The sequence below is a fragment of the Pongo pygmaeus genome, chromosome 8 (genome assembly GCF_028885625.2).
Source record: "Pongo pygmaeus isolate AG05252 chromosome 8, NHGRI_mPonPyg2-v2.0_pri, whole genome shotgun sequence".
NCBI lineage: Eukaryota > Metazoa > Chordata > Mammalia > Primates > Hominidae > Pongo > Pongo pygmaeus.
Genome location: NC_072381.2, coordinates 8,624,449 through 8,640,221, shown reverse-complemented (window position 1 = coordinate 8,640,221; position 15,773 = coordinate 8,624,449). Strand labels below are relative to the sequence as shown.

General features: G+C 37.8%; 1 protein-coding gene across 1 annotated transcript in view; it reads left to right on the top strand.

Annotated features, from left to right (window-relative positions):
* Positions 1–5,643: 5,643 nt before the first annotated feature.
* The window catches only part of LOC129006525 (keratin, type II cytoskeletal 8-like), a 42,096-nt gene continuing 31,966 nt past the window's right edge, over positions 5,644–15,773 (top strand). Inside the window, 1 exon segment of the mRNA XM_054436236.1 lies at positions 5,644–5,799. Coding sequence (XP_054292211.1) covers positions 5,644–5,799 — 156 coding nt within the window.

Here is a 15,773-nt window from a genome sequence, read left to right as displayed (position 1 = left end):
GGAGTGGCTTTCATGCGTCCAGATTCCTCTTAGTTAACACAAATGAGATAATGTTGTGGTATGCACTCTTCCTTCCAGTACCGTCTGATATTTTATTGAAAACAACAATAATGATGAACGCAAAGCAGGAAATATCTAATAACAGCATCTTACACATTTATTGCAAGACAGTGGGGATGAAATGTATCATCAGGACTCTTCCAAGGATCTCTCACCTCATACCAGTAGGCCATCTGCTGATTTACTTGGTCTATGTGCATGATGCCATTTGGTTCACAGTCTATTACACAACTTTGGGGTCATAATAGGAGAGATTAGTAAGCACCGTAAAGAAAGCTCTGAAATCTTCCAAGGAATTAATAGATAATTGAAATGCAATTTACCATTCCATGTCAGAAGATATAGGAGGTTTGTGGGAAAGTCTTCTCATTTTCCTTCTCTCTCTCTCTCTCTCTCTGTCTCTCACACACACACACACACAGAGAGAGAGAGAGAAAAAGAGAGACTTTATGAAAGAGTAATTGGAGTAGAGAATACTGGTGCATACAGACAGCAAAGTATGTGTCACTATTTGTTCAGAAACATCCTTGTTCCTCACTTCATTATCAAGAATAGTGTCTAAGAAATGGTTAGCACATAGTAGTCGCTCAATCAATGTTTGTTAAATGACTGAAAGGTGCTTGCATATACCAAGTACTTGAAAGCAGCCTGAAGATCCACTTCTTTGCCCTGGGTGCCTAGTGAATTAGGATCTAAAGAAACTGTCATCCAAAAAGTTTAAGTGTCAGGATACCCAGGTTGTCAACAATGATTTCTTCTGTACATTGCTTTGTGTGTCATATTGGTTCTTATTTCTCCACCTGAAGATAAGTAAATTTTAAAAATATAAGCCTACCCAAGAGAAATGAAAACTCATGTCCACACAGCATGTCCACCTGTACACAATGTTTATAGTGGCTTCATTTGCATTCACCAAAAACTAGAAAAAAAATGTTCCTCATATGCAGAATCAATTAACTAAACATGGTACCTCCCAACACTGCAAGTACACTACGAAAATATGCAACAACATGGATGAACTCAAAAGCATTCCACCAAGTAGAAGAAACCAGAGTTCAAAGGCTGCATATTATACGATGATCTTTATAACCCTTTTGCCAAGGCAGAGCTGTACAGACAGAATTGCCTGTGATTGGGGGCAGGAGGAGACATTGACTAAAAGTGATGGGGGTATTTGGAGGGTGTCATAGACTTGTTCTATGTCTCAATTATGTGTGATGGTTGCTCAACTGTAAACATTTGTGAAAAGTCATGCCAAAGCATGCACTAAAAAGAATGACTTGTAAATTATACCTTAATTTATTCTAACAAAAGGAAAAGTATAACACTTCTCTGCAGCTCAGTAAGGTAGATATTTTATAGGTATTCAATTTTTTATCTTGTTAAGATCCACGCTTTTTAAAGTTTGGAGCCAGTGAAGGGAGTATCTCCCTTGAAACAGGAGTACTGTGGAAACCTGGTTACCACTGAAGGAACTTCTGTTTGGAGGCATTATTGAGAAGACCGAGAATCTAAGATTTTAATAACTTCTGGATCCCCGAATATTCTAATCCACGGTGATCATACCTGTTACCTGATAATAGTGTTATAAGGATAAATTAGTTAATGTATGCCAAGAACTTTGAAGATGAAAAGGCTCAGACGAGTTTTTGAATGCCACTGTTAGCACTAAGACCAGACTTAATGCAAAAGCATTTTTGAAGCAGGTACCTGGGCAGTTTTTCTATCACTCGGCCTCATTGATTTTCAGCTGGCTTCTACAACAGCTTTAGAACTGTAACAGAGACCTCTTGAAAAAGAAAGGGTCTGTGCAAATGCTATAAAAACCATTGTGAGGTGGTAACTGGGCTAACAGGAAATCTCAAATCAAAGAATAAGAATCTAGAAGTCAATATCTTAGAAGTAAACAGAGCAAACCATATTCCAATGATGGAAACATCTCACCTCGTGGAGTCGATGTGTTTCCAAAATGCACAGCATACAGAGGCTTATTCTACCAAGAGTTTAAGTGGTGAAATAAAGCATCTATCAGTAATCACAACTGAAAGTATGTGATGGTTAAGTTCAGAGTTTATAAATTAAATTATTTTTAAGACAGCCAGGGTCTTCATTGGTGAGGTCTGTAGCTATGGATTGATGCACGCGGATGCCAGCATTTGTGCCTCCTTTTGTAGTAACAACAATTGAACACAGGTAACTGCAATCTGCAGGTCATCCAAACCCCCATGGCATGCTTATCCTCCCACTTGGCTACACTCATTGTTTTGATCTTTATCATTCTTTATTTCCCCATTCTTCTCTGGTTGAGGTTCAAAGCTAAGGAGTTGAAGGAAAAAGGAAGTGAAAAAAGGGTCATGGCTAAGTATGTGGTAGGATACCCTAGCCTTGAGTCACTGAGACTTTCCACTATAAGAGTGCTGCAGATGGCCAGGCGCAGTGGCTCAAGCCTGTAATCCCAGCACTTCAGGAGGCCGAGGCAGGCAGATCATGAGGTCAGGAGATAGAGACTATCCTGGCTAACATGGTAAAACTCCATCTCTATTAAAAATACAAAAAAAAAAAAAACATTAGCCAGGCGTGGTGGCGGGTACCTGTAGTCCAGCTACTTGGGAGGCTGAGGCAGGAGAATGGTGTGAACCCAGGAAGCAGAGGTTGCAGTGAGCCTAGATCATGTACTCCAGCCCGAGGGACAGCAAGACTCCATCTCAGAAAAAAAAAGTGCTGCAGATGAACCTCAGGTACACCGTTTAATTGAAAAAGAAGAGCACAAGAATAATCAATTTTGTCTTCTTAAATGATTAACAAAATCATTGAAAGAATGGGTACGTACACACTTCTGATGGGCAATATGATATAGTGCAAAATTATACTGGACCAAGTATTATGAGACCTGAATTCTGGTCGCAATTCTGCTGTGAAAAAAACTGTTGAGGACATTGGATAAGGCATGTGGTCCTGCTGGAACTCACTTTCTTCATCTGTGAAATGAGGATATTGCCTGAGGTAAGCTCTAAGTTTCTTCCAGCTCAGATTCTATTTTCTTTTTTTAAGGCTTAAACAGCTATTTTTGAATATAGAAATAACTCCAAGATTTGTCTTTCCATTTTCCAATTCATAGAGCAAGATAACAGGAAAGAATACCACTAGTGATACTGCAAATATTAGGTCTGTTCTTATTTAGAAAGGGAGTCTCAGACTGAGCTTAAACTAAACCTGTTATTGAAAGACATTCCTGAGTTTCTGAGTACACTTGGAGAAATAATAAAATGGCAAAGAATAAAAAATCTGTTTGCATAATGGCTGAGGAGACTCTTGCAGGATGATTCTTCCTTGGGGAGAATAGAATCATCGTGAAAGCACACTTAGCCCAATTACAAAGCCTTAGTTTTAGAGGAAAAAGTAATTCTGATGCAGCTTGGTGTCTGGTACTTGGATTTCCCTGCCATCTTTGCCCCTGTAAGACTCATAGTCAACCAATGGAATGTAGGATCTCAAGTAGAGAGAGGCATCCCATAGCATTGTGTGGTTTAAGCCCATTGAGAACATAAGTAGATCTGCAGGGGTAGAGAAAGGGCAAGACTTGGTTGAACTGAGTGCCTATTGAACTGAGTGCCATATCCAGGCAGCCAACTGTCACGTTGAAACCCAGCCTTGGTACACAACAGTATACACCGACTTATTCTATCAAGAGTTTAATGGTGAAATAAAGCATCTATAAGTAAGCACAGCTGAAAGTGTGTGCTGGTTAAGTTCAGAGTTTACAAATAAAATTTTTAAGAGGGCCAGGGTCTTCATTGGTGAGGTCTGTAGCTGTAGATTGTAACTGTAGCAGTGCCAGAGACCCAGTGAGCAAGATGTGCCCAGCCAAGGTACAGACTGAAGCTGAATTAAAGTAACCAGTCTCCTGACTCCAAGGGAAGGGACACAGATGAGTTATGTTGTGTGTGCAGGTGCAATGTCCCCAGGAACTTCTAGTTATGGGGGGCAAGTGGGGAAGGGGAGAGGAGGTAATTGGTGCAGGGATTTTCTAAGGAAATAGAAATACAATCCAACAAAATTCAGGTTGTAGTTGTGATTTTGTTTTAATTCACAATATTGCCATAAGACTATCAGTTTCACAGAAGAAACCATAGAGAAAAAGCTACAGGCCTTAATCAAATCCACTGTGTAGGTATTGGAAAGAGGGAGGCATGCTTCATGTAAGTAAAGACTTGAAAGAAAATTACAGAATGTCTTTTCTATTTCTCAGATGAAGAAACATTGAATGCTAGCAATTCCCTTGTCTCAATTTAGAACCTAAGGACCCTCTTAACCTTATTCTTTCTCCCCTAATTTTGCCTCTACCCATCTATAGCATCCAATATAATGGCATTTGAATTTTTTTCTCTCTCAAATGGTAAACACAACTTTTTCCCATTCAATTAATATTTGGGGGACCGAGGATTTGGGATAAACTTAGACCCTAAATTCAAAACTATTCTAAATCATCTATTTTGGGGGAAAAAATCAATGACTGCAAAATATAGTTACAGACCTATTTATTATATTTACAGAGTAAAGAATCAGAGAAAACCCACTGTGCTTGCTTAGAAAGAAAATTAAATCATAAAATTAGGATTGTCGTCCATACAGCTGGTGTGTTGTTTTAGAACTGTAGCTTCTGTGTGTGTGTGTGTGAGTGTGTATCTGTGTGTGTGTCTGCGTGTGTATGGGCGTGTGTGTCCCTCTTTTGATCTCTCCACATCCTTCTACCCTCCCATTCTTTTATTCTCCTATATTCTATGTTTCTCTAGGAAAGTCTTTTCCTAATATTACCTGGCCACACTAAAGACAACTTCTCAAAGATTCTGAGGCATCTGCGCGGCCCAGGCTACCTCTTTCATCCCTGCACTAAGTCACCTGGTTGCAAGAAACCCTCTGTCCTCAGGACCTGGAGTAAAAGTGCAACATAAATATTCCCCCTCCTGCAGGGCCATCTGAGATTCCCCCAGCCAGATGTCACCAATCCTTTCTCTCATTCATTCCTTTGTATTTTATTCAATTTTTTTTCCCAACAAATATTTTCAGCCCAGCTGTTTATGAGATGAAATGGAAAGCACTCCATGGTTTTCTTGTGGCTTTCACCATGGTCTATTCTATTGTCCTGGCTGGCCTTTACTGAGGTGCTACTGTGTGCCAAGAACTGGGCTGGGCACTTCATGTACATTCATTTATTCCATCTTCACAACAAATCTGTGAAGCCTGGGTGTTATTCACTTTAAATAGATAAGCAAACAAGCTCAGAAGGATTAAGCAGCACCATAGTAAATAGAAGAGTTGTGTCTGACTCCAACACCTGTTATTTTTCTAGTACATAAAATAGATAACATCAGAGCTACTCTGATTGAAGCAAGATTGCAGAATCCAGAAACCACATAGATTACCATCCCTTACTCCTGAGGAAACTGTGTCCTTTCTGGATTCCACAATTTGAAACAATTTTACTACTATATTCCTTTAATCCCCACATAATTTGAATTTCCTCAAAGACAAGAACAATACCTTAATGATTATACTAATTTCAACAGCACTTTGCCCGGTGCCATGGACATGAAGGGTGCTCAGCAGAGACGAGCTGAATTCCTCAGCACTCCATCACATACAACATTACGCCATAGAACAGCCAGCATCCTCTATGAATTCCCACAGCCACCAAGTCTTACCATTGCTGTCTATGAGCACAAGAAAACTCTCCTTCAGGTAAGATGTTAGCACATATCTTTCTTGGAGTAGGGCTTTACATCATTAGGGATTGCCAGGGGGCAAGTCCCTACAGGAATTTTTGTAATTATTCCAATAAATGGAATGTAGGAAGAGCTCATTTCTACCACTGCTAATTTGTAGTCATCTGGAGGGGCAGTGGGCACATAGTCATGCTCCACTAATACCTATTAGGGAAAGGCAAGCTGGCATAAGAAAAACAGCTATCAGGATAAGACGCAAAGGAAAAATTCTACCTGAATGGTTTTTGGAGTTTGGGAGAGTGTCTGAAGCCAGCTTGTGTAGGGCAGACATCTGGTTTCAGGCAGCACATAATCCAGTTGTTGTCGTGGGGCAGGGTAGACAACATCAGAGACTCTAATCTCCCTGGAGAACACACCCCAGGAATGTGTTGTGAAGATGGTAAGAGGCAGGAGTACAACAAGCTTCTACGAATGAACAAGTTTGGGAAATGTTGCCTCCTACATCTTCTCTTTGACATTCTCAATGCATTTTAAAATTTTTAAGTCCAAGAAGTCTCACCCATATTTACCAAACTTCTTAACCACAGACACCTTTTTCGAGGAACACCAATTGCCACCTTGCAGAACACAGGCTTCCATGGGACTCATTTTGACAACAGTTAAGTAGCAAAATGCCACTCTTTAGTTATGGCTACACTTTTGTCATTGGTCTCAGTCTAGGAACATGGAAGCAGGCAAAGGTCTAGTTGAGGCTTGGTGTGAGGCCAGAGTAATCTAAGACTGGGATGGGCAAACTATGGCCCACAGGCCAAATCCAGGCCGCCTCATGGCGTTATAAATGAAGTTTCATTGGAAAACACCCATGTCCAAGCATACTGACTACATCTATTTCAGTGCTACATTGGCAGAGTTGAGTAGTTGTGACAGAGATCATAAGGCCTGCAAAGCCCTAAAAGAACTGAATATCTATCCCTATACAGAAAATGTTTGTCACTCTAGGTATCTAGATGTCAGGTCTAGGATATCTCATTGCTATTTAAATCATGTTACACACAAAAAATTGAATTTTAAAAACCATGCTATGAACCTATTGTATCTTCTCTTTCTTCAAACTCTTGCACATATTTATTTTTTGCCATATTTCCAATGTGAGATCCCACACACAAGTACTATGGAAATACTGGCTCTTACAACTCACAGATTTAGCCTAAATAAATGACCCAATTCATATCGTCTTCTTCTCCCTTTTCCTATGTCTACTTTTGTTGAGGTCTTATTCTCCTTATTTCTAGTTAATACCCCTTACTCCCTAAGGCTTTTCAGTTCAAAGGAATATTCTAGAGAAACCTAGTGATTTCCACCAGACCTGACACAAATAAGACCCTTTGCAGTGCCCTCCACCAATATGAAATGTGTGCTCCAAAGCCACTTTCTCGATGTGAGGAGAGAACGGCATGATAACATCAGCCCAATGCTAGCACTACTTGCCCACTCTCTATTTAAATGTGCTGAGGCAAGACTTTAGCAAAATAAATACAAGTTGAATCCTAATGATGTTTTTTTCAATAGATCTCTTGGGACTATCTTTCTGTAGAAGAGAGTCCCAGGACGAGATTATTCGTTTAAGGAAGTACATGTATTTTACTTTCTTTTTCCAATATTCAAAATTAAGCCCCTCCAAATGGCTTACAAACCGAAGTTTATAACCTCAGCCTACACAAGTTCAGTGCAAAAAGATCTACAGCCTGCAGGCAGAGCAAGGAAGCTCTTTAAAGATGAATCATTTTCATAAATGAGTGCAGAGGGAGGTCAGGCCAGGGGACAGGGAAGGTTACGTGTGTGCCTGAGATAAGGCCTCATCCATCCTCCTCTTACTGTCAGGTCTTGATGGGTGAACATTGCCTTGAGCTCCCATAAAACATGTTGTTTGCAGAAAACTTGCAGGTGGTTCATAAAAAAGTCCAAACTGTTACCATGAAATTTATCTCCCACTGTGGGATCTGTTTATAATAGAAACCAAGGATCTCAAATAGAAATTAAGTATCTCAGACTGACTTATATTGGCTGGGAGGATTGAAAAATTCAACCTGCTTTCCAATCATCGCACTAAAAACGTCAGCGTATTTGTATTGATGACATCTTGACAAGATACGAGTATGTTCAAAAGAAAAATAATGTCCTTTGTGTGCACAGTCCTTATCCCTGGGGTAAGAATGGGCTAGGTGAGATTTTATGGGGAGAATTTAATCAGACAACTGAACTCTTCATCACATTTTATTTCTGAAGAGTGTCAAGGATCTGTTATTTACAATTTTTCCATCTGTATGGTCAAAGTGAAAAGGGCATCTCAATTTTTTTAAGTTGTTAGGAGATGTTTATTATCTCAAAGCCAAAAAGAGATTGGAGGCAGCAGTAATATTGGCCATAATTTGAGTTATCTCCATATAGAAATTGAAGGGGGGATTCTGGGCCATTCATGTAGATAATTCAGACCCTAAAGCTTCTAGAACTTGAAATAAAGAGATAAGTGAGGAAGATGCACTAAATTTTGCTTGTCTTTATTTTCCCAGAATTGTGCTTATAATTGACTCAATTTATCACATCACATACACATGCACCTGTATGGTGATGTGAAGTTGCTGAAAAGAGTTGTAGTCATAAATTTTAAACTGATGAATTTAGCATCTACATGGAAGAATATTATGCAGAAAACAATTTATAGAATCTGAGCATGTTCTAGCTGGAGGGACCTTGGATAGGACATAGCTCAGGATCTCAACCCCCAACCACAGACAAGAAAGACAAAAGTCTGCAAAAATAAGGAGGACTCACAAGTGCTTCTTCTACTGTGACAATAGTTGTGATCCAGTTCTTCATTCCACCAGAACTTCTCTTCTCTATTCCTTCTCACCAGGGTGGATGTGTAAGGTCAGGGTACAACATGGGCTGAGAAGCACTGTATCTAATCCAATACCTTCAATTTAAATGAGACCTGGCTTTAAAAAATAGTGACAAGTCAGAGATGTCCCACTTCAGTACCTTCTTTATCCTACTTTATACCTGCCTCCAATCCTGCACCTCAGACACCCAAGCCATTCTTGGAGGAATCACTGTGGCCTTCCCTCATAAAAGGTCCTGTGTGCTCTACCCAAAAAGTATTCAACTTCTCCTCATTTAAGTTAAAATTAGCACTTTATGTCCATGCTCTCTTCCCCTCTCTCACTGTCAAGAAAAAATGTGAAATGGTTTGACTCAGTGTCCCCACCCACATTTCATCTCTAATTGTAATCCCCAGTGTTGGAGGAGGGACCTGGTGGGAAGTCACTGGGTCATGGGGGCAGTTTCTAATGGTCTAGCACCATCCCCCTAGTGCTGTCTGGTGATGGAGTTCTCAAGAAATCTGGTTGTTTAAAAGGTGTAGCATTAGCCAACAATGGGCACACACAGAAAAAGGTGCGGAGCACCTCTCCTCATTCCTCTCTTCCTCCTGCTCTGGCATGTGAAGTGCCAACTTCCCCTTCGCCTTCTGCCATGACTGAAGCTGGGCAGATGCTACCGTGCTTCTTGTACAGCCTGCAGAACCATGAGCCAATTAAACCTTTTTTCTTTGTAAATTACCCAGTCTCAGGTATTTCTTTACAGCAGTGTGAGAACAGACTAAGACAAGACGTCTAAGGACTGAATAGTTCTAAGACTTAATGTTGCCCTGTTTGTGATAATAGCAAGTCAAAGTGGGTAGATAATTCCAGTCAAGTATGTTGTTCGAAAAGAATGGATTTATAACAATGGAGTTTTAGGCATCATGAAAAGCAGAAGAAGAGTATATTTGGAAATAAGGTGGTGTTATGGACTGAATGTTTGTGACCTCCCCCCCCAAAATTCATATGTTGAACCCCTAGCCTCCCTAATGGGAGGGTATTAGGAGGTGGGACCTTTGGAAGGTAATTAGGTCATGAGAGTGGAGGCCTCATGATGGGATTGGTGTCCTTATAAGATGAGATACCAGACAGCTTGGCCCTTCTCTCTGCTCTCCACCATATGAGGATACAGCAAGAAGGCAGCCATCTGCAAACCAGGAAGAGGGCCCTTGCTAGATGCAGGATCTGCCAGCACTTAGATTATGGATTTCCAGGCTCCACAACTGTGAGAAATAAACATTTGTTGTTTAGCCCTCCAAGTTTAGGGTAATCTGATATAGCAGCACTAACTGACTTAGGGAGCTTCTCAGCACTTTAGGGACCCATTTACATATATAGCTTTCCACATATTTTTGTCAGTTCTTGTTTTATATTTCAGGTGTTGAAGTTAAGTAGTAGCTTACAATTTAAAATATTGGGTCGGAGGAATTTAGCAAATGTTATGCCCCTACGGTTATTTTATTAATATTCTCTGAAGTAGACAGCTTGAATATAAATAATATGCTAAGAGGCATTGTCTATACTATTGGACCATTGTTATTTGCAGTTTTAAATCATGAAATAGAAATGACTTCATCTGCCCTTAGTCTTCTCTACTGTTCTAGCAGGATTCTATGATGATTCAGACAAGTGAACTACTATCTTAATCCCAAAGACTTCAATGAAAAGATTCACCCCCCCGTCTTTTCCTCTCATTTCAATGTTTAATATCATTTGCCATCACAAATGCTTTCCAATCTAAACCCTTCCCATGACAAGGTTTTAATAGTTACTAAGCACCACAGAAGGCCTTGATGTACTCATTTAATAAACAAAAATCACCTGAGCAATTTCAACATCTAAACAGTATATTAAATAGTAGAGATAAGGTGTCTCATGCATGCAGCCTACAATCAAACAAAGAAATGAAAAGGCAAATGTAACTACTCTTGTAAGTCATGGTATATATAATAGTTAAAACTTACATAATGCTGATTATCATAACAAAAACTACTATGCGAAAAAGTTTACTAAAAATAACTAATTTACTCCTACAACACTATAGAGTGTTATTATCCCTATTTTATAGATGAGAAAACTAAGACTTAGGTTAAGTTACTTACTCAAGGACACAGAAAGTGGAAGAGCTGAGAGTTTATCAATTAAGTGAAATTTTAAGTTTTCTAAACTATCTTCAATATTTCTCACTTCCATGACCTCATGGAACCAATAGCCGTTATTTAAAAGAAAAGAAATCTATTCTACATGTAAATGTGCCAAGCAAGTGTCTCCATTTGTTATCAAACTATCTTGGTCTTAGCTCAACTTCCAAAATGATAGTTTTTGAAAAATAAAATTAAGAAGATCACTAAACTGGATTATAGTACCACTATACCAAGCACCTTGGTGTTTTGCCAGTTAAGATTTAGTGTTGAATTGTTAATATACTAATCTTCTTTGACCTAAAACAAAACCATCAAAAAAAAAAAAAAAAAGAATCTCAAAAAATACTCTTTCCTGCTCAACCCAATGCGCCATGAGTTATATTTCCTCCCATGGTCACCAGTAGGCACCAGACCTAACATTCCTGAAATTTTTTGTTCATTTAGAATTATTTGGATAAAATTGGTTTAAGCGACTCTTTGTGCCCCTTTACTTACCATTCTCCAGGCTTTTGTTGAACACCAATTACTCAGTGCAAAGCAGAGTAGAAAATAGAGGAATAAGCCCTATACCTACCTTGCCCTCAAACTGTTGTATAGTCAATAAAGGAGATAAGATATATACATAAATAAAAAAGGATAAAGTAAAAAGTGGAAGTGCCTGTAAGAGAATAAAACTTCCAATATGGAGAGGATCAAATGAGGCTGCGTGGGAAAGAGGCTTTTGAGTTAGACCTTGGAAGTGAAAAAAAAAAAAAAAAGAATGCACATTCTATTAAAGTTTAAGAAAGCAAAGAGAATATTTGATGTACAGAGAGAACAAAAAGCTGTTTGATTTAACCAAAAAGGTACGTTGTATAAGATCTTATGACTGTCACACAAAGGCATTTGAATTTCGTTTTCTTAGAGGACGGACTTCGTGAAGGGATTTTTAACAGGAGGGGCAAACATTAAAGTTTTGGTTTAGTATGATTGGTTCATCCCGAGCCAGCTCTCAACACTTCTTGGAACAAGAACATATTCAATTCATATCTGAAGACTTGTTTAGTGTATACAGGTTGCTGAGAGGAGAGACTGTTAGGGCAATTCAAGTGATATTTTATTAGAGCCTAAACTAGGAAGCAGAAGTGCAGAGGAGTAACAGATGAGAATAATTTTGTAAAGACACAGTTGATATAATTTGACATCAGATATCAAGATGATGGAGAGGAATGGGAAAGAATAAAATATAAATTCACCACTATCATGAGGATAGTAGTAACATTATTCAAAGTATGAAATATTAGATATATTATTTCTAATTACTCGATGAATTTGTAAATATTGTTCTTAACCTTCTTGATCACAATTTGCACACACATTCCACCTGTAATAAAACATCATATGATACAATGAGCTGAAATAGAGGCAAAGATGGCAGGATATGTTTTGCCAAGGACATTTTTACAAAATCAGTATTAAAATTCTCCAGTGGTTAAGAATAATGATTTGTAGAATGAGGTAGAGAAAAAGCTGACAGAGCTATCAGCTTATTATTCAGAAAAGTCACTTTGCTTTAGCAAGTTGCAATCATGCTATTGAGAAAAAATAAACCAAAAAAAGTAAAAAAGATTGTTAAAACAATATAAGAAGATTGGGTAATTAGACTTAATTCTAGCCTAAGAATCATATATTCTAGAAGAATGTGGGAAATATAATTTCAAACAAAGATAACCTAGTCAAGATGGAATAAAGGCATTCAAATTTCCTTCTCACCTAAAACAATAAAAAACTTGACAAAATATATGAAATAATGTTCTGTGAGCCCTTGGATATAGGAAAATAAAGGGCAATTATTATTAAAATATGGGGAACAAATAAAACGAGCCTTAAAATTGTCCAAGCTTACTTCCTCGAGAGAGTTTGCAGGCCACAGTGGAGTGAAGGGTAACTCAGATCAAATTTGGCATATTCCATGAGTTGTGAAGATGGAATTGAGGGGAGTCAAGGCAGCTAGTATTTGAAGGATAAAGCATCAAATAGGAGACAGCTACACATAGAGCGAATGCCAGGATCTACAGTGTTCCCCTCTGACATTCAACTTAGTTCTGATCAGCTTATGCACGTGAAGTCCAGGAAAAGAACCACCTGAAAGGATCAGGAAGTCACAGTGCCTGGCACTCACCCAAGGCTGGGAATAGCATCTATTTCCAAGAGCCAGATTGGAAAGCCTCGAGATTCACAGGGCCCTCAGTAGAGTACACAAATCGATCTTTCCTCAGTAGTGGAGAAGAATTGGTCCTAGAGTAAGCACTGCTCCAGTTCACCTACCAAATCTGAAAAACAAGACCCAAAAAGGATCGAACTGTTTCCAAGTAACTTGTCTACATCCCAGAACAAAGCTTAAGAATACCCCTAGAAAAGAAAAATATCCAACACCTAATAAGGTGAGATTCACAATGTCTGGCATTCAATCAAAAAGTATCAGGCATGCAAAGAACACAGGAAAAAGCCATTAATCAGACCAATAACAGACAAAGATATTAAAACTAGTAGCCAACAAGCACATTAAAACCATTGTTACAGATCAATTTCAGTTCGTTCCAAAAGTTAAATAGAAAGGTGAACAGTACAGAAAAGACTCAAGGCCAACTACTAAAAATGAAAAATCAATGTGTGTGAAAAGGAAATCTCACTAGATGGGATTAATGGCAGATTAGATATTATGGAAGAAAAAAGTAATAAACTCTGCAACATAACAATAGAAACTGTCCAAAATAAAACATAGAGAAAAAAGAATTTAAAAAAAAAGATGTATCACTGAGCTATGAGAAAATTTCAAGCAATCAAATATATATATATATCCTATATGTAATTGGAGTCTCCAAAAGAGAAGAAGGGGAAGAAAATTAATTGAAGAAATAATGGCTGAAATTTTTGCACATTTAATGAAAACTATAAACCCATAGATTGAAGAAGGTTAACAAATCCCAGATATTAGGAGCATGTAGAAAACCACACCAAGGCACATGTATCAAACTGTTCAAAACCAGCGCTAAAGAGAAAACCTTTAAAACAGCCAGAGGAAAAAAAGACACATTACATACAAAAAAAAACAAAAAAACAAAAAAACAAAAAAAAAAAAACCAAAGATACAGGTGGCAGCAGATTTCTTCTCAGAAGCAATCCAGGTAAGAAGACACACTTTGAAATATTGAAAGAAAACCAAAATTGTCAAAGTAGAATTATTCACCAAATAAAAAAAATACCTCTCAAAAGCAAAAGTAAAATGAATTCATCTGCAGCAGACCCACATTACATGAAATGTTAAAGTATGTCCTTCAGACAGAAGGAAAATAAAACCAGATGGAAACATAAATATATACAAGAGAATCTAGAGTACTGGAAAGATTAATGCTAGGGCAGGTATATAAGATTTTTTTCTTATTATTTAAATTTCTATGAAAGATAATCAACTAATTGAGGAAAAATAATATAAATGTAGCATAATAAACATAAAATGCTATACAATTATAGCATAAAGATGGAGGAGGGAGAAACAGAAGTCTACTATTGTAGCATTCTTATACTTATGTATGTGGAGTGGTACATGATTACTTAAAGATAGACTTCAATAAGTTAAAGATGCATACAATAAATCCTAAAGCAACTACTGAACAAGCACAAATAAAGAGATACGGTCATACGTCCACAAGGGAGATAAAATAGAATCATAAAAAATATTTAATTAACCCAAAAGAAGGCAGAACAGGTGAAAAAGAGAGAGAGAGAGAACAGATGGGACACATAGAAAATAAATTGCAAGGTAATGTATTTCAACCTAATCATATCAATAATAACATTAAATGCAAGTAGTGTAAATGTCCAATCTAAAGGCAGATATTATATAAGGTTAAATAAAAAACAAGACCCAATTGTGTGCTGCTTACTTTAAATATAGATAAGAAGTAAAAGGGTTGAAAAAGATATTTTATTCCAACAGTAATAAAATGAAATCTGGCTATATTAATATCAGACAAAGTGGATTTCAGAGAAGAGAATATTACTGGGGATAAAGAAGGTAATTTCATAACTATAAAGGGATCAATTACTAAGAGGTCATAAAAATCCTAAATATTCATGCAGCTGAAAGCAAGCAAAAATGGATAGAATTGCAAGGAGAAATAGACAAATCCATAAGTAAGAGAGTGACTGATTGTTAACAACATTCATTCAACAAAAATATACTAAAATCCTCCAAACACAAGACATTGTGCCAGATGTGAAGGAGACTACAAATGACTTTAGACTCCTCAGGTACATAACAAAAAATTTGTGTAATAATCTCTACTCACTCTTCCAATTCTTCTATGATTTTATTTTTTACAAGTTCACAAATCCTTATCAAAATAATAATAATAATTAATACCTCTCAAATTTGGCATGATCTAGGTGCCCAGGTGTGATACAGCTTTACATATCAGCTTTCCTGAGCTATAGGATGCCCAAATAGCTGGTTAAACATTATTTCTAGATGTGTCTACAAAGGTGTTTCCAGAAGAGATTACCATTTGAATTGGTGGACTCAGTACAGCAGATCACCCTCACCAATGTGGGTAGGCATCATCCAAGGGATTTAGCTCTTGAATAAGACAAAAAAAAAAAAAATAGAGAAAGGGAAGATATTCTCTCTCTCTCTCTCGACTGCTTGAGTTGCGGGATCAATCTCCTGCCCTCATGTTTCTTAGGCCTTCAGACCCAGACTGGAATCTATACTATAGTGTCCAGCTCTCAGGCCTTCAAACTACATCACCAAATTTCCTGGGTCTCCAACTTGCAGATGGCAGATCTTGGGACTTCTCAGCCTCCATAATCATGTGAGTTGATATCTCGTAATATATTCTAATGGTTCTGCTTCTCTGGAGAACCGTAATACACCAGGATACAAAATT